Source organism: Porcisia hertigi, chromosome 3 (assembly GCF_017918235.1).
Source record: "Porcisia hertigi strain C119 chromosome 3, whole genome shotgun sequence".
Taxonomy (NCBI): Eukaryota; Euglenozoa; class Kinetoplastea; order Trypanosomatida; family Trypanosomatidae; genus Porcisia; species Porcisia hertigi.
In genome coordinates this window covers 342,601-368,650 of record NC_090562.1, presented here as the reverse complement: position 1 = coordinate 368,650, position 26,050 = coordinate 342,601, and the positions used below count along the sequence as shown (strand labels likewise).

Sequence of the window (26,050 nt, the reverse complement as noted above, 5' to 3'; positions counted from 1 at the left end):
CTCTTGCATGTTCAAGGGGCTGCTGAATCCTGTTGTGGAGAGCCGAGCAGCACGACGGCTCACCACCGTGGTGAAGAGCGCTAGTCGTGCTGGTAGACAACAGTCACGTGAGACAGTGCGGCACTCTACACGTTTGCTGGAGAAGCTGCAGAGACGCCAAGGGCCCGGAGAAACGCGAAATGTTGAGAAACGTGCGAATCGCAGGGGCCTCCAGGACCCACTGAGCTCGACCGAGTCGTGGACAGCAGCGCAGGCAGACGCACTAGCGCAAGAAGAAGCAAACTGGCGTGCTGCAGATCCCATGAGAAAGTGGAAGAACGAGGCCGAAGAACTACGGTGGCGGCAACAGGCTACAGAAGATGGAGCAGACGTTGGTCCTCGGAGCCAAAGGCCCAGGGCATCAACGAACTACGACACCGTGAATGCGGACACCGGAAACAGCGCTGTGCAGGAGCGCTTTGATGCCCTTGTACACCGAGCACTGCTTCGCTACGGCCCACCGCTGCCAGTGGAAGCGGCCATGAACGGCAACGTGATATCTTCGGCCTCCCTCGCGGCAAGCCCGCACCAATCTGCGCAGCGTGGCCATTCCCAGGCCGACGTTGCCGCGGACAGGGGTGCGGACGACTCCAGTGCGATGTACTTTGATGAGGTGGCACTGAAGATGCAAGACTTGATGGTAATTCTCCGCAAGGAGGAGCCGTGTTTCAGTTTACGAGACCATTGCGACGGGGTTCCGCTCTCCCTGATGGTGAAAAACTGCTGCTACCTACGGGCCTTCGGTGGTAGAGTACACTACATGCGCTTTGTGCGACCCCTGCGCGCTGGTGAGCTGCAGTGTGGCGTCAACTCTCAAGGCGGACGGATGCAAGATGCACACGAAACAAACGCGACAGTTCTGTCGCTGGGCAAGTACAAGATGCGCGAGCTGCCTTCGAAGGATGGGCTCCGCCAAGGTCCTCAGCCGTGGCGCTACTCTTATCAAATGATCTGAGTCGTTCTCAGGGTCCTGCGGTGCACCTTTGCTGGTGCCTGTGCACTCGTCTCTGACAGAGGCGCAGTTGATTAGGAGGAAGCAGGGCTGCAAGGGCTCTGCTGTCCGTCTTGTTTCTTATCCACCTCGTAGCGCCCCCTCTTTCTCTCTGTGACGACACTAGCACACAACCCACTGCAGCAACCCCGTTGCACTAACATGCAAACACGCGCGCACATACACGGCCCCCTCCCCCCACCACCACCACTACCACTGTCATTTCTCAGGACTCACTGCGCATCCGTGCCTCTCTCTGACTGTTTTGGGTGGGAAGATGAGAATATTCACGCTTAGCACTTTGCCCCCCCCCCCATCCCCTGCCCCCCACCTCTACGCTACGATGAGGTCACAATGGTCTACCTGCATGCACAATTTGTATTGGCGCCGCAGGGTATGGCCAGGTGGCTGTCTTTGCCTCTCTCCTCGCGCTGTCCCCTTGTTCTCCGCCCCTCAATGTCTCTCTTGCACTCAATATATATTTGACTTACTTGCTCACTACCCACCGCCATACACGCACATGCAAGAACACTGTACCACCCGTGTTTCGTCCAGTGTCCACGCGCTGGATTGCAGCCCTTCCCTTCTCCCGCTCCCCTCTTTTTTTTTTTTTTTGCGGAGCCACGGGAACTCGATCACCTCCCTAAAAAAAAAACGCACAGTACGCACGCGCCAGCTATTCATTTTCAAATCCCAACTCTATCCTTACTGCTTCGGATCCTCCTCCTCCCTTTTCTTCGCACACTGCCACACAGCGATGACCTCTGTGCTGGCCATTGTCAACGCGCGACGGGTGTGGCGTGGCGCCTCAGCTGTGCAACCCGCCGTGGCGTCAACCTATCCACCTGAGGTGGACGCGCTGCTTGTAGAGGGGGGTCGCATCAGCTTCATTGGCAGCACAGTAGAGGTGCAGCAGCGCTATGACGCGCTGGTGGCTGCATTGCCCGTGGATGCAGGAACAGCGGCCCCTCAGCCAGTGGAGGGTGGCCGCCCACGCCCGGCGTCTCACCGCCTCATCGACTGCGAACACCGCCAGGCCGTTTACCCTGGCTTCATCGACTCCCACGTTCACTTCCTTGACGGCGGCCGCATGCTACTGTCCCCTCAGCTGGGCTTTGCTACAAGCAGGGCGCATTTCACCGCCATCGTTCGTGAGTTCGTGGAGCACCGGTACAACCGTAAGGAGGGCGGCTGGGTGTACGGCGTCGGCTGGAGCGAGACGGTGCTGGGTGGCTCACCGACGCGCGAGTGGCTAGATGAGGTGAGCACGGAGATTCACCTCGTCATGTACAGCAAGGACATCCACTCTGTAGTCATGAACACAGCCGCGCTACGCAGTTGCCACATCATCCCGGGTGCCGAAGATGGTGAGCCCCTCATCACCTCCGTCGATGGTGGCGTCATCGAACTGAATGAAGACGGTCAGCCGAATGGCGTCCTCCGCGACAATGCCATACAGGTGACGAAGCGCTACGCACCTGCCGCTGATACACCCGCCAACCAGCGCCGTGCACTCGAGGCCGCTACTGACCACCTTCTCTCGCTCGGCTTCACCTCTGTCTTCTCAATGATGTCGACTACATATGTAGATAATGTGAGTGAGATCGCCTTCCTGGCGCAGATGGAGCGGGAGGGTGCGATGCGGCTGCGTGTACGTTACGGTGTACCGCTGAACGACGTCGAGCGCTTCGTGGATCAGTTCTACGGTGTTATGGCAGCCGACGCGGCGCGCACGGGCCGCAGCGACGGCTTCACACTCCCCTATAGGTTCACCATGACGCCGCCGGCGGTGGGTGGCGGCTACCTGCTGCTAGGCGCAGTGAAGTTGTTCTCGGACGGCTCGTTGAGCTCTCGAACCGCTGCGATGAACCGTCCATTTGGCTACAACGCGGCGACGGAGGGTGACATCGATAGTGACCTGGACGACGCAGCGATCAGTGCGATCCTGACGGAGCGTTGGGGTAAACAATGCCAGTGCGGGCTGCTGACAATGCCGCGGCAGGAGCTGCAGGCTGCGATCCACCTTGCGCACTCGCATGACTTTCAGTGCGTTGTGCACGCGATCGGCGACCGCGCTGTGGCCACAGTAAACCGCGCGCTTTGTGCGTCGGCGGAATGGCTTCGCAGTCGTGCCACAAAATCGGACAACGCGGCGGCGGTGGAGCGTTTTCGCGCTGACCCGCGCTCCCGCGTGGAGCACTGCCAACACATCTCCAACACAGCGAAGGAGGTGGGGCGCATGGCGCAGTATGGCATCATCGCGTCCATGCAGCCATGCCATTTGTTGTTTGATGGCGACTACGTGGACGCGCTGCTGGGGCAGCGTCGCAAGGATACATCGTACATGTGGGGAACGCTGCTGGCGGCAAACATTCGCGTAGATCTGGGTTCCGACTGGCCGGTGGCTCCGGCAGACGTGAACGACGGGCTTCGCGGCGCGGTGACACGCGTGCCGGACGTGATGAAGGCACTGGCAGCCGAGGAAGCGCAGCCTCAGGGGCAACCCCAGACGCAGTCGCCACCCGAGAGCGCGGCGACCGCGCTGCGGCGCTACCACGACACGTGGAATCCAGCGGAGTGCATCTCCATAGACACCGCATTGCGAGCGTACACTTACGAGGGCGCACACGGCATGTTCATGGAAGATCACCTGGGCACGCTAGAAGTGGGCAAGTACGCCGATATCACTGTGTGGACCGCGGATTGGTTGGATGACACAGGGGTGGCTCAAATGGCGGGCGTGAAGGGCGCAAACGCGCGGTGGTGGCCGCGCTGCCAGGAGCCGCAGGTTGCGTACACGATTGTAGGTGGTGTTGTGGAGTACGACCGCGCGTGCTGATGCACATGCCCCCCCCCCACATCACCGTTCCGTTGCCTTTTACTTATCATAGTCTTTCTTTTTTTTCACCAGTCGATGTGGGCATTCGGGTATTATCTTGACCCCCTGTTCTGTCGGCGTTGATCTTCCACCATTGCTTCTCAGCTCACCTACAATGCGCACGCGCTCCTCCCGCCTCCCTCTTTGATTAGCCGTTGTGCTGACCTGCTGCGCACCATGGGTAGCATGAGGAACACCCTATCATACTACACGCAGTGGGTCCCCAGCTTCAACCACGTGGGGAAGCAAAACAGCCTCCCTCCCCCTCTCGCTTCACCTCCCCGCCACATGCACGCCGATGCCGGATCCCCTTTCCGGTGGTGGCAGGGTCCAGCAAATATGGCGTAGACAAGTCCCTGTCCTGCACTGCAAGCTGCTGTCGGTGGGGTACGGTCTTGAATGTCTCTGCACCGCCATGCCCCCCCCCTGCCATCATGAACACGCGTGTGTGTGTGTGTGTGTGTCGTTCATGTGATGGACGAGGTGTGAGGGGGACTCGGATGCACCCCATCCACCCTCCCGGCCTACTGGTGGTGCAACCTGAGTCACTCCGTAGGATGGACCACGTAGGGGGGGGGGGAAGGAGGGGTCTGTGAACGACTGGGACGGAGTGTGCCACATGTGTCATGCGGGTACTGCAGAGCGAACACATTGGGAGGGGGAGGGGGGCACTGCAGGCTGCCCCACTTCCACGACCGTCCCCCTCTTCTGTGTCCTGTCTTCAATCTTTTTTTTGTTACTTTTGAATTTCCCGCATTGACTCTAAATGAGAAAGAGTCGGCTGCTGAAGGCACATGCAAAGCGTGTTGCTCATTGTTGTAGACACCCCGCCATCCCCCCTCCCCTCTCCATTCCCTTTTACCCCCCCCAAAAAAAAAAATTGTCCAAGTCGAGCCTTCAACATTTCTGACATACTCGTCTGAAGTGAGGGAGTTCGATGGATCTCGCAGCCGTGACGATAAGCGGCGCACGCTGAACGTCTGCGGGGGATACATTGAGAAGCGTGTCGGTTCTTCTCGATGATGGGGGGGGTGGTATGGAGAAAATTAAGAAAATCGATCTTTTCCACAATCATAAAACTGAATGAGTGCAGCACACATCTCTTTTTTCTTTTTTTCAGAGGGGGTGGAGATGGTGGACTGGCCTTCATCTCGTTATCGCGTGTTTCTCCGCTAGACAGCGGCGGCATACTGACGCGGCCCCTACCCTACCGGACTCCACCACTCCCCCCCCCTCCCCCACCTCTCCACTCGACTCTACAAGGAGGGTATGCGTCTCAAAAAAGTTTATCTGTATTCGTGGGGAGTCTCACACGGAACGGCTCTTCCTCTTCCATGGACATGTACAGCCTCTTTCCTTTTCACGGTTAACCAAACGTTGCTTCTCGCTCATTCTCCTCGACCTCCATACATCTCCCCTCCCCCCTCCCCCCTCCCTTCCCTCTCAATCTCGTGCCACCGCGGTGTGACTGTGGACGTGTTTGGCGCCTCACTGACGTCACTGAATCTGCTCGAACAAAAAGTGTCTTGCATCACCACCGGCGGAGAGCAGCATTAACAAATCACCCGTTTTTTCCCACGCCTACACGCCTTCCCCCTCCCCCCCCCCCCTCCATCACCTTCCCAACGAAGAGGGCTCGAGCCCCCGTATCTCAAAAGTGAGGCGACTCATGGCAAACGTCGACTCGGGGCGGCACCGAAACCCCGGCGCGCCACAAGATGACGACGAGCACACGCTAGGCCATTACTGGTCACAGTTCAAGTACAAAGCGCTTAGCCTCGTCTCCGATGAGCCGCCGCTCGATACGGTTCCCCTCACGGAGATGCCGCCGGAGCAGGGGTACATGGATGAGCTCTCACAGATGACAGACCTCACCTACACGCAGCGCATCACCGGGTTCTTGATGATGATGGGCATGGGTATCCTGTTTATCCTTCTGGGTCTGGTGATGTGGTTTCGGCCAAAGAAGTTCAGCTTCTTCATGACATGCGGAAACATCTTTTGCCTGTGTTCCACAATGTTCCTGGCCGGCTGCTCGCAGCAGCTGCGTACGATGTTTGAGGCAAACCGCTTCGAGGCAGCGTGTCTGTATGTTTTCTCTGTGTTCTTGACTGCGCTTAGCGCTCTGTGGCTCCAGTCGAGCATAATGTGTATCATATCTGCTCTGATGCAACTTGCGTGCATCCTGTGGTATGCGCTGAGCTTCCTTCCGTATGCACGCCAGACGCTCAAGATTACGCTTTCGTACGCCTCAATGGTATTGGGCCCGGTGGTGAACCTGGTGGCAAAGGGCATCAGCAGTTGTCTCGGTGCCATTCTCGGCTGAATAGACTTGTTCGCCCCCTCCCCCTCCCTCTCCCCCTTTCCGCTGTGTTGCAGTGCTACTGGCGGTAACGTGTTGAAAAAATATGGGGGGAGGGAGGGGGGAGTGCTTGTGCACACGGTTAAGCGATCTTGGTGGCCGCAGTGCATTCCTTCTCTAGGATGCATATGTTGGCTGTTGTGCCCTCCCTTCAATCCCTTACGGCGTCATATACTTTTCTTATTGGCTTCCGTGTACACTCTTCGCGTACGGCGCAAGTCCCCACAATGAAGATGCTTCGAGTTTCAGATCTGCGCATGTTTGTCTGTGTGTTCGTGCGGATGTTACGCGTTCGAGACTCGTACATGTAAGTCCCCATCCACCGATCCCCCCCCCTCCCCACATGAGAAGGAAAATGGCTAATGTCTACTGCATGTCACCACGGCTAATCCCTCCCTCCCACCCCGCAACTGATCAACGTCATCACCGGCATGGTGACACCACCCGACTCGACCCCAACACTGTGCTCCCCCTCTTTACCCCCTCTTATTCGTCCGACTCGCCACTAATTCATGTAGATACTCTCAATCACCAACACGGGCGTTGCACCCACTTCGCCAAGTGGGCATCGTACGCAGATGCTGAGTAGGTCGTTGAGGTTTCTTAGCCGCAACGCGGCGACCAGCGCCGTGACCCTACCAGTGTATCACACCACAGAGCACGGCCCTGCTACCAGCAAGGCGTGGCGCATGTTCTTCAACGACAGCTCCACCAATGCGGCGATGTCGGCCTGGCACGATCTGCCACTCCGTCCTGGCGCTGCTGCCGACCCGCTTGTCTTTACATGTGTGACGGAGATACCGAAGGGCACCCGCGCGAAGCTGGAGCTCAGCAAGGAGGAGCCGTACAACCCCATCAAGCAAGACATCTTCAAGAACAAAGAAGGGCAGCCGCTACGGTATTTCTTGTACGGTGACATGCCCTTCAACTACGGCTTTCTGCCCCGCACATGGGAGGATCCGCTGCACATCGATCCGCGAACAAAGTGTGTCGGCGACGGCGACCCCGTTGACGTGGTGCACCTCGGCACACCGCATCGCGTCGGCACCTACGGGCCTGTGCGCATTCTCGGTGTGCTTGGGCTGATTGACCAAGGTGAGACGGACTGGAAGATCATTGTGGAGTCCGTGTCGACGGCCGCAGATGAGGGCTACAACACGCTGGCGAACGTACCGCAGGAGTTGCAGATGACCATCATCGACTGGTTTGAGAACTACAAAGTGCCGGAAGGAAAGAAGAAAAACGAGTTTGCCTTCAACAGGGAGATAAAGGATGCCGAGACGGCGCTCGATATCATCACCCAGTGCGCCTCACAGTACGACACGATGATAACGGTGGGGGGGAAGCGCACTGATTTAGGCTACTGGTTGCGGTAAGCGCCGACTGCACTCGTCATCATCGTCCATGGCAGTGCGAGAGTTGGCAAAGCGGAGGTCGTGACTTAGGGGCGCATCGATGGAAAAGGGGGAAAGCAGAGAGAGAGAGTCCCCACCAGTGGAGGGGGTGAGGCACGTACCGTCTGTGTGTGTGTGTGTGTGTGTGTTTGTAGGCAAAAGAAAGGGGGCCGCCCCTGCCCGTATCACCACCACCACCACCTCCACCACCCGCACGCCCTCCCCTCTTTCACCATTCGCCTGCTGAACACATTTTGGCCTGTGCCGCAGAGCAAACAGACAAAAAAGGGGAAAAACGTGCGCGTCAGTGCATAATTACGGTTGGGAAAGCCGAGGAGGAGGAAAAGTGAAGGAAGATGGAGGTGTGAAGAATAAAATCATCATCCCCTAATTGTCCTTTCACTCCTACCTCCCTCTCCACTGCTTCAGCACTCTCCTCGCACATTGCCACCGTCGCCCTCTAGCGAGCCCCTTCTTTACACGCGCGCACACACACACACACATCTCGGTGTCTCCCTCAAACAAGCGGATGCCGCCTCCCCACCTTCTTTTCCGTGGTTCACTCACGAGATAGCAATCATTATTCGCGTGTGGTGCTTATCCACTGAAAGGTGAACCCGCTGGTACAGGCGCAGAGGCACCGATCTGCTTGGTCACTGCAGCAGAACACTCAATTCGAACACCGCCCCCCCCTCCACAGTCAGTCGTCTGCGTGCAACTCTGATGAGCGGCGAGTTGAATATAAATGTTTTCTTCAACCCCTGCAAGGCACTGCCAAATGCTCTTTTTTTTTCCGGGGGCGGCGCTGACGCGTCGACTGCGTGCTCTTCCCGAACAAACATCGCTCTTCCCCAGGACTACCCCGCCCTCACACACACTCATGCATCACCATCACCCCCCCCCCATTCTCGCCTCTCTACGCATCGCCCTCCCCTCTCACTGTGCGAGTGACTGTACCCACCTCCACCTCCTGTGTGTGTACAGAGAGGGCCACGCACGCGTATCAGAGTACAGATAGTCTCTCTCTGCTGTCCCCTCTCGCGCCAGTTTCCCCACCTTTGCACACACTCACACACACACACACACGCACCTCCTCGTTCTCCGCCCCCCCCCCTCCCTCTCACGGTGGTGAAGGGCTTCAAGAGAACAACGGCGGCAGAGAGACAACAGATTAAATAATAATAAAAGAAACCGCACACAAAAATGGCGACGAGAATAGGCAAGTCGGTGAAAGTCAAAGCGGCCATGCCAGGCAAACTGGATACGACCGAGGCTGACAAGAATACCCCCAAGTCCATCATCATCTACCGCGGGGAGGTTGGAGTTCACGTGCGCTCGCTCATGCACGAATGGCGCAACGTCTTTCTCCCTTGGAGCAGCAAGAAGCTCCATGGCAAGAACAAGTCGCTGAAGGACTTTCTCTCAGTGGCCGCTACCTTCAGCGTCTCTCACCTGCAGTTGTTTACCGCACCGTCGCAGGGGACGTCGCTGCGGATCATGCGTTTCTTCAATGGGCCCACGTTGTCGTTTCGCGTCTTGAGCTTCACCCTTCACAAGGAAATTGTCGCCAAGCAGCGCCGCCCTGTCTCGGTCGAGAAGGCCGCGTGGGAAGTGGCGCCAATCGTTGTGCTCAACAACTTCACTCACCCCGATCTGGCTCACCGCACGGAGGTGCCGCTGCTGGCTGCGACGTTCAGGGCGCTGTTTCCCTCACTCAACATACAGACCATACAGAACAGTGAGATCCAGCGCATCTGCCTTTTCCACTACGACCACGTCGAGCACGTTGTGGAGGTGCGGCACTACTACGTCAATGCGCGCACTGTTGGTGTCGCCAAGACAGTGAAAAAGCTCTTAGAAAACCGCCGCCCCACCAAGTTGGGCACGCTGGAGAGCATCGATGAAGTCCTGGACCGCGAGGACGCCTGGTCAGACACGGATGGTGAGGGAGAGGAAGTGCCGCTTGTCCAACCATTCCGCCAGCATCGAGAGCAGTGCCGCGTAAAACTACAGGAGATCGGCCCGCGCATGACACTGCAGCTAAGCAAGGTCGAGAACGGGTTCGCCAGCGGCGAGGTCATCTACCATCGAACCGAAAAGAAGTCATTACGCGATGTGCAAGTGAATGCGTCGAAGGTGCGCGCACGCAAGACAGAAAAGGCAAAGCGACGCGCCGTGCAGGATGACAACGTACAGCGCAAGCGTCAGCAGCACGATACTAAAATCGAGCACAAACGCCAACGTCGCGAGGCGGCCGCGGCGGCGCAACAGGCGAACCCGTTCGAGGTCGCAGGCGGGGACAACGATGGGTACGCCGCCGGAGGTGAAGATTGAAAGCAAAAGTGTACACAAGCGTGGTCAGAGGCCGCCCGGCATGCTCCTCTCTCTCTTTCTCTCAAATGTGCTACCCCCCCCCCCCCCTCCCTCCCCCCTCCCTGCATACTCACAGCATGGCTTTCCTGCTGCTCATCGCCTCCACTGTCATCGCGGTCGTTGTTTCTTCCTACGCTACTCGTCTGCTGACCCACCACTTGTGTCCGCTGGATCACGCCTGGATACGCTTCCGTACACACACACACACGCGCGCATCCATCTTTCATTCTTATCTCCCTCTCCCCGAACTCTGCTGTCTGCCTAGATTCAATCGAATCCAGGTGAGTACAGGGAGCCGGAGAGGTCAAAGGAGGAGGACTGGGGGCCTTTGGGGAGGGTGGAGATAAGACTGGTGGGTCAAAGGATGGGAAAAAAAAACATTCCGAGGCCGTTTACGGCGAAGAAGTACTGGCGGCTTACAAGAAGAAGAAAATATATATACACGAATCGACGAGGGAAGAAAGAGGAGGAGGAGGAGAACAGCCTCGTTGGGAGTGAGATGAGTGAGAGACTTGCCGCCCACGCAAACGTGCATGCGTAATCGTACCCTCCCTCTCTCCCCCACCCCCAACCGCACCACCCTATCAACAGAACATTCGATTAAGCTCCACGTATGTGTGCGTGTGAGTCCTGTTCCACTTTTGGTTATACCCCCTCCCCCCACTCTTTAAAGCCTACTCACTGCACACGTAAATATGTATATATGTGTATATACATACATATATATATATATAAAGGGTATCGTACATGTGCAGGCGGGCAGACACACATCTCCACGGACTGACTGACTGACAAGCGGAGATGGAGGAAGAGAAGACAGTAGAAAATGGAGCATACCAAGCTGGCGTGTAATTCGTTGTAAGAAACCTAAACTACTCGTCGCACTTGGCTCCCTTTCCAGGTGATGAATGACGCACCACACGATCTCCCCTCCCCTGCTTTTGAGGCATGACTCTCCCCTCTCTTGAGGGGAGAAGGAAAGGGAAGTCTCACGAGTAAGCCTACACAATCTTCTTCCCTTCAAGTATCGCTCTCCCCTCCCTTCACCCCCCCCCCCAAAAAAAAAAAAAATCCTCTTTCACACACACGCAAAACACACTCTGAGAAAAAAAAAGAAAAAGGTTTGATCAACCTGACTCACACCCAGACGCGCCTACACTTCTGATCCCGCACAAGCACGAGAAGGGAAACGACACGTATACGTCTGTGTGTGTGCGTATGTGTGCATGTGTGTGTGTGTGTGTGTAGATTTGTATTAGGTGAAGCCTGCACATGCCTCGGGCCGGCGGGGTCTACGCCAAAACGGAGGGGGGTCTACAGAGTTTGTCTCTGTCAATAGTAGACAGCCACAACAACAAACGTTCCCAACACAGTCGACGCCGTCGAGGGATATCCCTGGAGGGCTTCCAGTACGCCAAAACTCAGAGAGAGTAATCTGCTCAAGTATACTCAGCGACTGCAGAGAGAAGCGGAGGAGAAAATGTTAGCCGAGATTCTCAAGTACGCGCAGTGGCTCTGGGAGGCAGTCTTGCTCCCGTACGTCATCACCTCCCTATCGAGTCTTGCTTCGGATGGCTGGGAGGCCATCACTCACCTTCGGGAAAGCGTCGTCGTACTACTTTATTTCTTGTGCGGTGGCAGCCACCGCACCTTCCCCCTCTCGCGGTCAGCCATGGCGGCGCAACGATCGGCGGCGGCGACCACAGCTAAATCGCCGCCTGTGAGTGCTCACGTGACACGACGAAGCTATGGCTGCAGTAGTGAGGTGGAGGAGAATGACGCGGACAGCGAGACAGACGTGAAAAGGGTGTTGCAGGTAAGCCCAGCCGTGGGCGACGCTGCGGATCCTTCTGTTGCCGCAACGTCGGGACGGCGCGCCGGCGACGACGAGGGCACCTGCGGCGGGGCCAGTGATGCACCGCCGCTCATTCAACGGCGCCTGCTTCTCGGCAAGAGGGGAGAGGTGGAGGAATGGATGCCGGCCGTTCGCAGTCACCCCCTCGTTCCACTGCATCACCCGCTGTGCATCTCACGCAGCCTTCACCAACTCGTTAGCATCGTGGTCGGCCCTATACAGCAGCCGACGGTGTCGACGATGCCGACGCGTCATCCGGAGCCGCAGTGGCCACCCCATTTCTTGCGTACCAACAACAGTGGGGGCGGCGGTATCATCGGTAGCAATTCGCTGGCTGACCCTTCCACGGACGACAACAGCAGCTCCACCTCGAGCACTGCACCTCACATGCTTCGGCACCGCACAAACACGTTCGCCGCAGCGGCACGATACCGTCAGGCTTCCTCAGTCGTGTACAAGCGCGTGAGCAGTCGCAACCTGGACCTCTCAAGCTTGCACGTCTCACCGCACCTTATTGCAAGTATCACAGCCCACCATGTGCTGAGCTACCCAGCTACACGGCAGAAGGTCCTGGTCATGGACCTCGATGAAACACTGTGCCACGTCTCCACCACCACAGCGAACATGGCAGGTCCGCCAACCTTCTCTGAGGTGATTCCGACCGCCTCAGGGGCGGAGCTCCTCCACGTCTGGGAGCGGCCGTACGCCCGACTGTTTCTCTACACTGCCGCAAAGCTCTTTAATCTCGTCCTGTTCACATCTGCATCGAAGCCATACGCCGACACAATTCTGCAGCGCATCGACCCGGACCATCTCTTGAAGTACCGCTACTACCGACAGGACTGTCGGCTTGTTCCGCGAGGGCTGCTGCGCAAGATGTGTGCGGCGGCGAGCATGCGCGGGCTTTCTCTAGCACCAGGCGGTGGGGGAGGAAGCAGCAGTGTGGCGCGTGGCGCCAGCGATCTCGACCGCGGCGGTAATACTGGCAGCGGCAGCACCACCACTGTGCCGTCAAGTAGTCCCTCCCTGGCCCCCGACGTTGGGGATCGTAGCAGCGGCTCTACGACCAATAGCGACAATGACAGCAGAGGGAAGCGTGGCGGTGATTGGGAAACCGAGCGTAGTTGGGACTCCACGTTCTCCACCGAAGCCCGTAGATCGTTGCGGCGCGGCGGGGGGACGATAACTAACGATAACCCCTTGTCGGACCCACCGTCTGTTGGCGCCGCTGCTGAGCGTGGTGGTGTCGACATGTGTTTTCCCACCGTCGAGAAGACCTCGATGAACGAGCACGCCAAGGTGCTAGTGAAGGACTTGCGGCTGCTCAAGGTGCCACCGGAGCTGCTTGTCATGATAGACAACTCAGAGGAGTGCACGCTCGTGAACCCGGAGAACGCACTGGTGGTGCCGCCGTACATCCCTGCGCTATCAAAGACCACGCACCCCCCGCGTGAGACGTTGCACCGACGTGGCAGCGACGAGCGTGGTGGTAGTGGTGGCGCCGCGGTGCCACAGGGGCGGAATAGCCTCAGGACTGGCAACAGTGATGTGACCAACACATCACAGAGACACACCACTGCCCAGGTTGCAGGTGGAGCCCCCGACGACATCATCTTGAACGAGGACAGCACTGCCAACGACGGCCCCGAGGACTGCGAGGATGAAGTCCTGCTTGCGCTGCTGCCCTTGCTGGAGTGCCTGTTGGTTGTTCCCGACGTGCGGTCTATCCTGCGGCATGGGAAACTCTATTAGGCGCACTCCCCGGGCAATGAGCGCTGTGTGTACGCGTATGTGTATCTAAACGTGTGCCCACGGCGCACAGATAATGGATGAGGGTACCTACCCCCCCCCCCCATCCCCCTTCTTCCCCCCCTCTCTCTCTATTTATCTTGACTCTGCGTGTGTGTTTCCAGGGCCCTTTGGCTGCCGCACAAAAAAAAAAGAAAACTTCTAAACATTTTTTCATCTCGGCCTCCACATTTCCTTCGATCGTGGCGCTCTGGCTTCGATCACCACCTCCGCCCACCAAACTTCACCCTCCCCCTTCCCCTCCCTCTCTACTCGCGCCCCTGGTCCATGCTGCGCCTTTTGCATCTGTGTAATTATGAATAAGTGTATGCCCGCACGTACCCGCACAGTTGTCAGAGAAGACGTAGCGCGTTGTATCCCACTGAACGCGCTGCCAACGCGGCAAAACCGTCACTGAACCGAAAAAAATTTTGAAAACAAAAAAAACGCGCAAGCGCCGGTGGGAGGAGGTCCGTTTTCAGTGACTGTGCACGATGGCCTCCCGAGTTTGTGCGCGGGTCTACCAGTATCCCTCTCCAGCGTCGTCGTGCGTGGCGCGCCGGCTGTGGCGTGTGTCACGCGTTACCGCTCCCGCCACAAATGGCGCCTACGCGGGCGTCAGAGCCGCGTCCCTAAGGACACCGATGGCTTCGCCTTTGTCAGCGTGTACCCCTTCGCGGGCATACATGCATGTCGGCGCGCTTAGTACTTCAGGGATGACGCTGGCGGTGTCAGCCAATAAAACGAAGCGAAAGGCCGTCCCCGCCGCCGATGCCAGTTTATCAGCAGCGGCTCCAAAAAAGCAGAAAAAGCAGCGAGGAACACCTCAGCGGGAGGCCAAGACAGTGACACCCACAACAGCTCCAGTAGAACGTCTGGTGCGTCTCGGCGACGCTGTACAGGAATGGGTGATGCTCCGCCGCTGGTGTCGCTGGAAGCGGCGCCAGCTGACCACCACTGGAGAAGGCTCCTCGCCACCAGGTGGACCCGCGTCAGAGCGGTGCGCGGCGCCAGGTAGCGCGGTAGGTGGAGGTCGTGACTGTAGCTCCGTCTCCATAGGCAGTGATGACACACTGCCGGCGGAGGTGAACGCGGCTGAACGCACGCAGCTGCTGTCTGCGCTCGCGAACGAGCCGAGTGCGTATCCGCAGCTCTACACCATGTTCTATCCTCAAGGGCACGCAAACGTCGGCAACGCTCTCTCCACCGACCCCGCCTCCTCCACAGCGGTGGAGACCAGGCAATGGTGCATAGAAGGGACGCCACCCCTGGTACGCAGCGAGACCATGGCGATGGAGCTGCTCACGCTGCTGCATGTTCACCACCAGGTGGTGCGCCAGTCGTGTGCTGTCGCCGATCTTCATGATGCGGCATGGTCTGCATACCTGTCAGCGCTGCAGACACAACTTGAAGCGGATATCGAGCAGCCGACGCAGCAGACTCGCACCTCGGTGGCACTAGTGTTGCGGACGCTCACGGACGTGCATAGAGGCCAGCTTGACAGACGGACATCCATCGCGGGGAGTCATCGCCTGACCAAAGAGAAGCAGGCTCAGTGCCACGAAGAGATGATCTTCTGTAGGCGTGTGCGCGAGGTGCTCATGCGGCTGACGACACCGACGCGCGCGCTCGTTAGGCGACTTGATGAGGCGGTGTCAGTTGAGTCGGACAAACCGTCATCGCTGGACAACGCCTACGGCGATGCGACTGCCTTGTTCCTGACGGCTGCTGTCAGTGCAGTGGCCGTGGAGTCCGCCGCTGCGCTATCTCACGCAACGGGAGCGACGGCAGCCGTTGATACCCCCCCTATTGAGGCGGAGGTGGTGGCTGAATGGACAGCGTGGCGCGACTATGCGCGTGGAAGGCTCACGTCACACCTTCAAGCCATCAAGGCGTCTATCCACGACAGCGGCATCGACCGGGCGGCAGCAGTCTTCGTGGACATCCTGCGATGCCTCCGGTGGACTGAAGAGCTTGGCATTGTCCTCCCGCCAGCAATGGGGAGTGCCGTCGAGGAAACGTGCCAACAAATCCTTTTCCAAGTCTGTCGATGCGCGGGAACAGTGGAGGGCACAGAGCTCTTCGAACATATCTGCACGCCGGCAGTGATGGCGGAGCTGCGGCGACTCTCGCCGGAGCGCACAACCTACACGCAGGTCATCACAAACGTGTGCACCGTCGCTGCGGTCTACCTCGAGAAGCGACCGCAGCGGGTACGGCACTTGGTGGGGCACCTCGAGAAGGGGCACCGCGATGCCGCAGCGAAAACTGGGGTCCCCCACTCACTACCTGCGCGTCCGCCTCTACACAGCCCACTGGCGGAGCTGCTGTATGCGATGCTCTGCGCTGGCTTCCCCCCGGCGTCGCTGCTCACCAGCGGCCTCTGCGTCTCGTTATTGCCAGGCGATGTCATCGACGTCGTGCGGGCGGTGAACCGCTTCTCTGCATCGTGTGCCACTGCCCCTCTCCCGGTTCGCACGCGCGCTGTCCTCGTGGATCAGGTAGGAGCGATGCTGGCACAGTGCAACAAGGATAGCCACCGCGTCGTCCTCAGCTCCACAGACGATCTCGGAGAGGATGGCGCTGCAACGCAGGAAGACACAGGGACAGCTATACCGGAAAAAGGCAGTCCAAATCAGGGCACCACCGCCCCCTCGTTCAACTTGAAGCAGCGCATGGTGGAGGGTGCGGCTGGTGGGGCGGTCCTGCCCAGTCTGTCCGTAGTGCTGTCTGCCACTGCGATGCCGGGTCCGCAGTCGCAGGCGACTACCACAGATCGGCAGCGCCGAACGCGTAAGGGCCGCAAACCTGTTCAGCGGCGAACCACCTTGGACGCCATCGACGGGAGCGGACTGCTGAATGTCAATGACGACGACGGTGCAGCGGCGTCTGATGCGACGGCTATACTCGCGCCCGCGGTGTACCGACGGCAGGTGAGCCACCTTCTCTTCGTTGGTATTGAGGCGCTTGTTGAGTGTCTTCTGCGTGGCGACGCCGCCGCTGTCGATACGCTGACGCAGGGATTGCTGCCACTACTGCAGCGTGAAGGACGGGAGGCGGCGCTGGCGGACGCGCTTGAGGCCGTCTGGGATGGCTTCCGCTCTCGGCTGACGGAGATGGGGTGTTATGATGTAAGCGACCTCGCGATTCGCAGCTCGTGCAGCTCCGGTACGAAATCTCCTGCAACAGGGCGGAGCGGTCGACCCCCTGCGCCCCCCGTTGCCCTCTCGGAGGATGTCGAAAAGGCCCTGGCGCTGCTGCCGGCTCTCTTCCTTCCGCGCCTCACCGAGTCGGCGGTGAAGTTGTTGCGGCTGGGCCTCTTGCGCGCCGGCTCGGAGGGCCGCCTCAGCACGAGCAAGGCTGGGGGATTCCTCGGCCAGAGCACACTCAGCAGCCATCTTCACCTCTCTGCATCCTCCGCGGCCCCGATGTCGGTGGAGGAGCTCACAGAGGTGGCGCTTCGCCTGAGTGCGGCAGCCATTCTGTGTGGAATGCCTGCTGATACATTCGCCCAGCTCACGGCCTTGCACAATACTCTACACAAGTCACACAGCAGGGTTGTCGGCGCCGGTGCTGGTGATGGTGCTCAGGATGATGCCGCGGTGGCGGTGGCGTCGGCTTATGCAGTTGTGGAGCGGCTGGAGCGACTACTGTCGCACCTGTCTCGGGAATCACAAAGCTTGACGCGGCACCCACACTCCGCCCACGCACGCAACAGCGGCCTGGTCGTCTATCAGCTCCTAGCCATCTACATCGCCTCCACCGCCACCGTCGCGAACAGCATGACTCAGCTGAGTGGATCTTCCATGGCGACCGCTAGCACGACGCACCAGCGGTATCGGCACTACCTACTGACGGTTGTGCACCTGCTGTACCGTTTGCGCACCGAGTACACCGTGGTGGTGGAACCGGCGGCGCTGCGACTATTCCGCATAGAAGTCTTCGACCCCGCGCTAACAGCTGTCATGTGCGCTCCTACAGCGCCATCGACACCGCTCCAGATGCCACTCACGGCCCTGACAGAGGTGATGGTCGTCATGTGCGTTGCGGACAGCGTCCAGCACGTCTCCTCGGCTTTGGTGCGTGGCGTCGTGGCGGCGGTAGAACAGCACCTGAAGACGCGGACAACCGTCGTGCACACCCCGAAGGGGGGGGTGCCCCGCACGGCGTTGAGTACGAATGCTGTTGACGCTGCTGATACCGCGACCGGCGCATTAGCGACGCAGTTGCTCTGTGCTGCTGCCACTCTGTGCCTCCGCGCTGACGACGCTCTCACGTCGATGCTGCTGCAGCTCCTGGATCTGCTCAGTCCGCTGCTCACCACATCGCAGACAATTACGGTCCTGCAGCGCCTCCACGCGACTGGAGCTCCGCTGCCCGCTCCTTCGGTGCAGCGGCTAATCGAGCGCCTTGTGGAGGCACTGCACGAACACTTGCGCCCCGCGCCGGAGTCGGGCGGCGGCGCGGCACCCGCAACACAGCGTGCGACGACGGTGGCACAGCGCATAACCGTTTTGCACACCCTCAGCGCCATACAGAGAACTGCGGAGGGAGCTGTTGACGACGACAATGCGACGGGGCTCCTGCGGCTGCTGCGCACTGTTCCGTATGGGCCACTGCTTCATTCCCTCTTGCAGCCGCAGCAGCTCGCCCAGCGCTGCTACACGGTGGGCGAGTGCGGTGCGCTTGTCGAGGTCGTCGCACGCCTCATCCCCGGCAAGGCCAACGCCGCCAAACTCAGTAGCGCACAGGGTGAACCAATCGGGTGTGTTGATGGTATGGCAACGGAGGCGGAGCCCACAGCATCTGAGGTGGAGACGATGCGGCTGCTGCCACGAACCCTTGCCGTCTACGTACTGCAGGCGGTGCAGCTGCCCTACAACGTGCACGATATTCCCCTGCTGCTGTGCGGCTACGCGGCGCTGTCGGGGGAGAGTCAACTGCAGCAACAGGTTTTGCGCAGTTTCATTTCCCGCACGATGCGAGCCGCCCCAACCCTGACGCCGGACGAAATCGTCCTCTGCGTTGAGGCCTACTGCGCGGCTGGTGTATACCATCAGCAGCTCTACGGCGTCCTGCTCGGTCGAGTCGCTGACATGGGGCGAAAACTCTCGCTGGAACTCTCCGTTCGCCTGCTGCGGTGCGGCACGCAGTCCGGGAACTCGAGCGTGCGCACCGTGTGCGTGACAGCAGTGCAGCCGATCTTCTCTGCGCAGGTTCGCGGGTTGCTGCAGAGCGACCCGCACATGCTCGTGTCCGTTGCCTCAACTGCCCTGGCCATCCTGAATTGCCTGCGGGACTGCTTCCCGCACGACAACATCGGCTCCGCGGTACTGGCCAACGTTGCTCGCTACCATCACGATGCGAGCCTATCCGTGGTGAAGGCCACCTTGGAGCTGGCAGAACGACGCGGCTCGACCGACTACGACGTTGTGCATATCCTTGCCCGCCACTGCACGGAGCGGGTACTGCCAACCTGTTCCCCCGCAGAGTTAGCTAATTTGTCCTACCTCCTGATCGCGTGTGGACTGCGCACCGCGGCAGTGATGGGAGCGACGTACAGACGGCTCAGCGAGGTGGTGCACACCATGCAAGCCCACAGCCTCACGCGACTGGCGCAAGGACTCTTGCGCGCCTCGGTGGAGGTCGACACGACAGTCATGGGAGATATCTGCAAGCGCATTGCTGATCTGGCGGGGGAGAGCACCATGGGGGTCAACAGTGATGTCGCCACCGGCGCACCCCTTACTATGCAGCAAGTGTGTGTGCTGCTTCAGCTCCTGCGCAGCGTTTCTGGCCGCGTCCTGACCACTGCCATGACGACGGTGGACGCCCTTCTGTCCTACGCGCAGAGATTTTCAGTCATGCAGGAAGAAGACGAGGACGAGCCAGAGGCCGCACGGGAGGATACGGCAGGGGGGACATTCCCCAACGAGGCTCAGCAGCCGCCCTACCGACCCCCGCGGCTCCTGGCAGGAATGACCCTGCGCGAAGTGGAGGCCGTCCTCCGCTGCTGCATCGATCTCTCGAACAAGCCGAAGCAGTTCCACAGACTCACCCGCAGACTCGCGGACTACACAGCTTATGTGATGGCGCAGGACCCCTCCTCGCATGCCGCGTCTGCAGTCGGCAGCGATGGCCGCCTGCCGAACTCCACCGCGGACCGCCTACTCAACGACGCAGTGCTGTCGACCTCCTCAGCGTCCGCGCGGTCTTTCGGCATCGCATCGGCCGCCAGTGCGCCGGCCTGGCAAACAGATCTGATCCTCTTGGTCGACCTCAGCAGTCTCTTCATCCGCCTTGGAGAGGCCTCTCACCCGGTCGTCCGGCAGCTCTTTGAGCGGCAGTACGACCGCCGCTGCACCCTACTCCAGCGCGCGCTGCTCGTCAAGACGACGAAGCAGTCGTTAGAGGCAGTTGGGCGTGATGCGCACCCAGCGCTGTACAAGCTTGTCATCGATGGCGAACTGCTGTGATCCAAAAGGAAGGGATAGGTCATTGGACCGCGGAATCCCATTATCGAGTCTCCCCCTCCCCGTCCGCCCTTCCCAGGGTCATTGCACATATACACACATACATGTTTGTGTGCGTGTGTGTGTGTGTGTAGGCGTGTGTGTGTTGGTCGGTGTGCCATATAACTTTAAGTTGAGAGATGTCCATCCGTCTGTATGCATGTGTGGGTTCTTTGTGCTGACCGGGTGTAACTCTCGTTCATCTCCCCTCCCTGCCCTGCACACTTTCTCCTCCTTCCCCTCCCCAACAGAACACGCGCATCCCTCTTGTGGCATAGCCATCTCTACCATTGCCTACATTATGCACTCGTACATGAATATCGACGTCCACCACAATGACGGATGTGTAGCCGGTTCCTGCTCCTCTCGGTGTTGTGAGAGAAGTCCTACATGTAGCCTCTGCCAGGTGTGGGCGCGCAATCGCCTCTCCACCGGCCCTCTCTCTCCCTCACTTTTCTTTTCTTTTTTTCTCGCACCTTCAACTTTTTTTTTCGTCGTTCTCATGCACCCACCTGGGGGTCACACGGCTGCAAGAGTCGTCGACACATCAGAGCGCCCGTTGGCAAACAGGATTGAAAGAAGAGAACACTCGAAGGAGGGAGCGCACATCCTCTGAGCATTGGCGGCGCCCTACGCGATCGCCCCCCCCCCCACTCTCCTCTCCTCTCCTCCCCTCCCGCCTGCCGGCCTACGCTCCCCGATACACAAAACCATCGACCTGCACGCGTAACAGAGTCGCGCCGGTGCATGCCACATCACCCGGCCCACATACACGCACTCAAAAGAAAAAACGAAAACAGACATAGACTTGTGTAGATATCACCATCACCCGCATGTCCACACACACCCAATTTGCTGGGCGGCTAGAGGCGCTCTTCATAACGGAGCTGCGGCGCCAGGGCGTCGGCGACACGGAGGCTTGGGCAAAGAAACTCCAAACCTACTGCAGCTACGCCCCAGCGACCTGTGCCGCTGATGACAGCAGCGACACCCGTGACTGCCAAAGGGCAACGCCGTCGACTGTGCTGGTGATCGACATGACTAACCTGACGCTGGGTGACAAACCTGTGGTGGCCCTCTGCGAGTCTCTTCTAAAGATGGAGGGGATGTCGTTTCGACCAGACCCCGCTGTCGTGAGTGAGTTGCAGGTGATCTGGCGGCGGTGCGGTCTAACAGATCGCGTTCTGCGCCATCTCGAGTTGCTTCTGCTAGGGTGTCAACGGCTCACACTATTGGACGTGTCGGCAAACGCCTTATCGATAGAAGGACAGGCGGGTCTGCTGCACGCTGCCGCAGAGGTGTCGTGTGACGTGGTGCTCACCGAAGATGCACGTGCAACGCACAGCAGTGTTCGGGCGCGCGAGGCCAGCGGCCCTTCCTCGTTACGGAGCACCTCCTTCCCACCCAAGCTCGCCCAGCCCGAGCGCCATCACCGCCGCTGCGGCGCCGGTGTCACTGCGTCCGAAGGCGCCAGCGTCGCAAGTCGTGGACTGACACAGCTGCATCTCAGGGGTGGCCAGCACATGAACCACTCCAGCCGTGGAACGAGATGGCAGGCCTCGTCGCTGTCAAAAGACGCTGCGGCTCTGCACCCGCCTCGTCATCGATCACCGTCTCTAGGCGGCGCCTCTGCCTCCGCCTCCGCCTCTCCATCGCTGCGCAGCTACGCAAGCGGCAGCGCGGAATCCCTCCAGAAGCGCCGCGAGGAATTGTTCGGTCCTTCCGCCACAGCGTCCATAAAAGTGGTCCCGACAGCACCCGAGGCCGCAGCTGGGAACGCGCTGGCGGCGACAGAAGGCGGGAACATCAAGAATGGAAAACTTGGCGGCGCCACCACCACCACCACCACCGGCAGGGAGAGGGATGACTTCGAGGCGGCGAGACCTACTGCTCGATCCCCGGCGCGGACGTCCCCTGCAGAAGAGGCCAACAGCGGCGGCGGCGGTGGTCACTCGCCGTTTGCCGCCGCCTCCGGTCGCAGTCCATCGCCGCACGCCATAGAGCCCACAGAGGCAGAGACACGTTTGTCTACCCATCGAGCAAGCGGCGCGCACGCCGCGCCCACACCGCATGCCACTTCTGTGGCATCACGTGAGCCCTTTGTGGACCTCAACGATCAAATCGACTTGACTGCAAACCTCAGCCCGGTACTGGACAGCGTCTTGGACCTCTCAGCGCTCATGACCTGCGATGGTGCCCTGCTCCAGGCGCACATGTTCGGAGGCGCCTGCACCGTGTGGGATGTGCTGGACGCTTACGAGAGCGCCGCAGAACAGCAACTGCGGGGATCCGCGTCGCAGAGCGGGGAGAGCAGCGTGGACGCGGTGACCAAGGCGAAGCTACCAGCTGCGCTTCTGGGTAGGACGGCGTACAACGCCATCACAGTCCTTAACCTGAGTCGAAATCACCTCACCACCCTCTGTGCGCTGCCGGCGACGCTGCTGCGCCTTGACGTCAGCGTGAACAAGCTGACGGAGCTCAGCGGCCTCCAGGGATGCAAGATGCTGACAGTCCTGAACGCGCGCCGTAACTGTTTGCGCTTCATTGGTGGACTAGAGAGCAACCTCAGCGTGGCGCATCTCTTCCTGGGTCACAACAACATCACTGCAGTCGAAGGCGTGGCTCATCTTGTACTCCTGCAAACGCTCGACCTGACGTTCAACAGGCTGTGTACCCAAACATCGATGCGGATGCTATCACTATGCTCGGCGTTGCGACATCTGATGCTGCGCGGTAACCCAATCATGAAGACGGGCAAGCAGGGATTCATGGCCGTGCTTCGCAACCTATGCCCCACCCTGCTTGTGGTCGATGAGCATCTCTTAGGCAACTCGTCTCTGGCAGACAGGGCCCTCGCCAAGCGCAACTGGAGTCGACAACCCAACATGATCAACAACACGCAGCCGTACGCGCGGGCAGAGACGCTTCGCGGTGGCAACAACGTCGGCGCATCATCGTCGCTGATGTTGCACGCGGGCATGGCCAGCAACCACACTTTTGTTGACGGCTCCACGATGTCTTCGTTCGCTTTCACGTCAAGACGTCGCGATGGCAATCGGCCGACACCGTTCGCTGCCGGTGACGACGATGTTTTGGATGAGCGGTCAATGAACCTCCTGCACATGCTAACGCGTGGGGTGACGACCCCGACTGGTTATGGCGTCTCTGCGCGCAGCCAACACGCAGCCCAGCAGCTGGCGCAGACGCGGAAGGAGCAGAAGGCGCAGGCGCAGGCGGAGCGAAAGCAGCGACTGACAGCCAACGGGCGGCCTCTACGAGGGGCGGTTGTGAAGCACCTGGCCGAGGAGTCGCGCAAGTACCTCGAGGACACCATTGTGCGCCGCATGACGACAGTACAGCAACAGCAGTTGCTGATGAGCCACGGCGTTGCTGCACTACCTTGCGCTGGTGGCAGTGACAGTGACACAGCCGGTGCGACCGCAAGCGACTCAAAAACTCGTCCTGGCGCTGGGAAACGCAACACGTACGGGGGCGTGGCACACCCGGAACTGGCGGGGAACCCACTGGCAGACGTGATGGGGTACACCGCTGCCTCGCCCGAGAAGCGACGGTGTGCGTCAATGGAAGACGACGTGCAAAACAAGACGGACGCCGAACTCCTCCGACGATACAAGCCACGCACACAACGACTGCGGCGGGCTCAATCAGCGAAGCCACAGCCATTGATGGCCGCGGGCACCTCCGCAGGGCTGTCAACTGAGCATCAAGAGGCATCGCGGCGCCGTGTAATGATCACTGGACGCTCACCGAGTCCGGCTGCCAGCAGGGCCGTGGCGAGCACCAGCACTGCTGAGCTGACTCGCGGACATTCGGCGCGACGCACGCACCGCGCCGACAACGAGGCTGATCTGGTGGCTCAGTACGTAGGCCATACGAGGCAGTCTCGGCTTGGAAACGCCGCGCGAAGCGACAGCGGATCCTATGCGGCGCTGCACATCGCAGAGCACCGGCAAGCGCCTGTCCTGGACGATACTGAGTTCGAGTGCTCCCCGATCTCCAAGGATCCCCAGGGGCCGCTAGCGACGTCGTTGAACACCACTGCATCTATTCTCCATGATAATGCCCATCTCCAACGTTTGACTCCTCCGTCGCGCTCAGCGTACTCGCGATCGCCACCGCCAGCGAAGAAAAGAGTTCAAAGCCCTACCGCACAAGCGCACCGCCACCCGCCCACACCCCAGGACTACAGGGATCCGACAGAAGTGGAGATGACAGCTGTGTACCTGGGAAGCCGCAGCCCGAGTCGCTCCTCTCGTGGTGACGGCCGTGGCAATAGAAACCCGGAGCAGAAGTGGCAGCTCCAGCACTATCAACGTACACCACCGCGCACGAATGCGCCCGGGTTGAGGTCACCGAGTGCGCCGGGGCCGAACTCCGTCACCGCAGCAGCATCGCGCGTTGCTCACAGCGGCAACCTCGGTGGTAGTGCGTTCTGCAGTGTTGCTCCACCCCCGCCATCGTCGTCTGCGCAGACGAGAAGCCCCTCCATGCGGCCGCTGCACATCGACGATGCTCAACGCTCGCGCGTCATGAAGTGGACGCAGCAGCTGCACGATGACACGAATGCGTTGCAGGACGCCTTGCAGACCCTTGTCGACCTTCTCGTGGCGCAGCGGCAACACAATATGCCCCTGCCCGAGTCGAGTCGAGAGCTGCCACCGACGTACCTGCAAGAGAGAAGCCGATGCGTGCAGATCCTTCACGACAGCGGTATGCTGCAGGACACCTATGTGCCGATGGACGTGGTCGTCTACTACGGCCTCAGCAAGGCTGAACTCGAGGGTAAGACGGATCGCAGCATGCAGGTTGTCGCCCATCGCGACGGAAGCACGGAGACCGGCAAACGGTCGTGGTCACGCGAGGTAGCGGAACGCTCCGACGTGCTGCGGCACATCCACCTCATGGGAGACGCCAAGACGTGCCTGCGGTACGTGGCGCTGCTCGTTGGTGACGGTCGTGAGAAGCTGCTTCAGCAGTACGTAGACCAGTTGAAAGAAAGCCTGCGTAGCGATGCCTAGCGCTCCGTCTGTCTCAATATGTCCCCCTCCTCCTCCGGCGCCTCTTCTCTCCCAACACCGATGAGTACGACGGGAGGGGGGGGGACATATTGAGATCCAAGGTGGACTGCACCATGAGCCGGAGATACATAGATTCATAGACACCCCCCAATATATATATATATATATATCAACAGCACACACGCGCACCACAACAGCGCTTCATCATGGCCGATGCGACGATTGCTCTGCCGCCCCCCCCCCTTCTACACACACACGCACGCACACACCGTTTACCTTGTGGCTCACCGTAGCAGGACACATCTGTCCGCCCCATTCCTTCCTTCCCAGCGTCCATGTTGCCATCCGACTCCCGCTGGCGCAGACACCGGCTGCGCAGCGTCTCCTCTGAGCAATCGCTCGCGCGCGTGAATGGGGAAGGGAAAAGGGGAGGGGGCACAAAACACATCAAAACAACCATCGCAATGTTGGCGGCGACAACAACAACAGCGGCAAGTCGGTGCGCCAGACCCCTACGCCATTGCGCTCACATGCATGCCGCACGTTCACCCTAGACACACACACACACACACACACACCCTACGCCCACGCACATCTCTTCATTTTTCTCAGTCGCCCTCTCACACACATCGACACATCTGCCGACCGCTCAAACACTCACGGTTGCAGGCATTTCCCTGTAAATGTATTCTTATCGAACTCTGCGTGGCCAAGAGAGACACCCGCTCGTTTCGAAGGGCGTTCACACGTTTGCGTAGTGGAGGATAGAGGCAAGTGTGGCCATGAAGCGTAGCAGGTCACCTGCCCCTTCCTCACTGT

The 26,050-nt window shown here is 59.6% G+C and overlaps 8 protein-coding genes across 8 annotated transcripts; all 8 read left to right on the top strand.

Annotated features, from left to right (window-relative positions):
- Positions 1–7: 7 nt before the first annotated feature.
- Positions 8–994, top strand: JKF63_07781 (uncharacterized protein; the record flags this gene model as incomplete). Its single annotated transcript, XM_067903712.1, has 1 exon — positions 8–994. The coding sequence occupies one exon, from the start codon at positions 8–10 to the stop codon at positions 992–994; it is 987 nt and encodes a 328-aa protein (XP_067759912.1).
- Positions 995–1,787: 793 nt separating this feature from the next.
- On the top strand, positions 1,788–3,869 carry JKF63_07780 (uncharacterized protein; the record flags this gene model as incomplete). Its single annotated transcript, XM_067903711.1, has 1 exon — positions 1,788–3,869. The coding sequence occupies one exon, from the start codon at positions 1,788–1,790 to the stop codon at positions 3,867–3,869; it is 2,082 nt and encodes a 693-aa protein (XP_067759911.1).
- Positions 3,870–5,577: 1,708 nt separating this feature from the next.
- Positions 5,578–6,234, top strand: JKF63_07779 (uncharacterized protein; the record flags this gene model as incomplete). The annotated part of the gene is made up of 1 exon (XM_067903710.1): positions 5,578–6,234. One exon carries the CDS (start codon positions 5,578–5,580, stop codon positions 6,232–6,234), a length of 657 nt encoding a protein of 218 aa, XP_067759910.1.
- A 614-nt stretch (positions 6,235–6,848) lies between these two features.
- On the top strand, positions 6,849–7,646 carry JKF63_07778 (uncharacterized protein; the record flags this gene model as incomplete). Its single annotated transcript, XM_067903709.1, has 1 exon — positions 6,849–7,646. The coding sequence occupies one exon, from the start codon at positions 6,849–6,851 to the stop codon at positions 7,644–7,646; it is 798 nt and encodes a 265-aa protein (XP_067759909.1).
- Positions 7,647–8,867: 1,221 nt separating this feature from the next.
- Positions 8,868–9,998, top strand: JKF63_07777 (uncharacterized protein; the record flags this gene model as incomplete). The annotated part of the gene is made up of 1 exon (XM_067903708.1): positions 8,868–9,998. The coding sequence occupies one exon, from the start codon at positions 8,868–8,870 to the stop codon at positions 9,996–9,998; it is 1,131 nt and encodes a 376-aa protein (XP_067759908.1).
- A 1,519-nt stretch (positions 9,999–11,517) lies between these two features.
- Positions 11,518–13,644, top strand: JKF63_07776 (uncharacterized protein; the record flags this gene model as incomplete). The annotated part of the gene is made up of 1 exon (XM_067903707.1): positions 11,518–13,644. The coding sequence occupies one exon, from the start codon at positions 11,518–11,520 to the stop codon at positions 13,642–13,644; it is 2,127 nt and encodes a 708-aa protein (XP_067759907.1).
- Positions 13,645–14,174: 530 nt separating this feature from the next.
- On the top strand, positions 14,175–20,156 carry JKF63_07775 (uncharacterized protein; the record flags this gene model as incomplete). Its single annotated transcript, XM_067903706.1, has 1 exon — positions 14,175–20,156. One exon carries the CDS (start codon positions 14,175–14,177, stop codon positions 20,154–20,156), a length of 5,982 nt encoding a protein of 1,993 aa, XP_067759906.1.
- An 869-nt stretch (positions 20,157–21,025) lies between these two features.
- JKF63_07774 (uncharacterized protein) lies at positions 21,026–25,231 on the top strand (the record flags this gene model as incomplete). The annotated part of the gene is made up of 1 exon (XM_067903705.1): positions 21,026–25,231. The coding sequence occupies one exon, from the start codon at positions 21,026–21,028 to the stop codon at positions 25,229–25,231; it is 4,206 nt and encodes a 1,401-aa protein (XP_067759905.1).
- Positions 25,232–26,050: the final 819 nt, after the last annotated feature.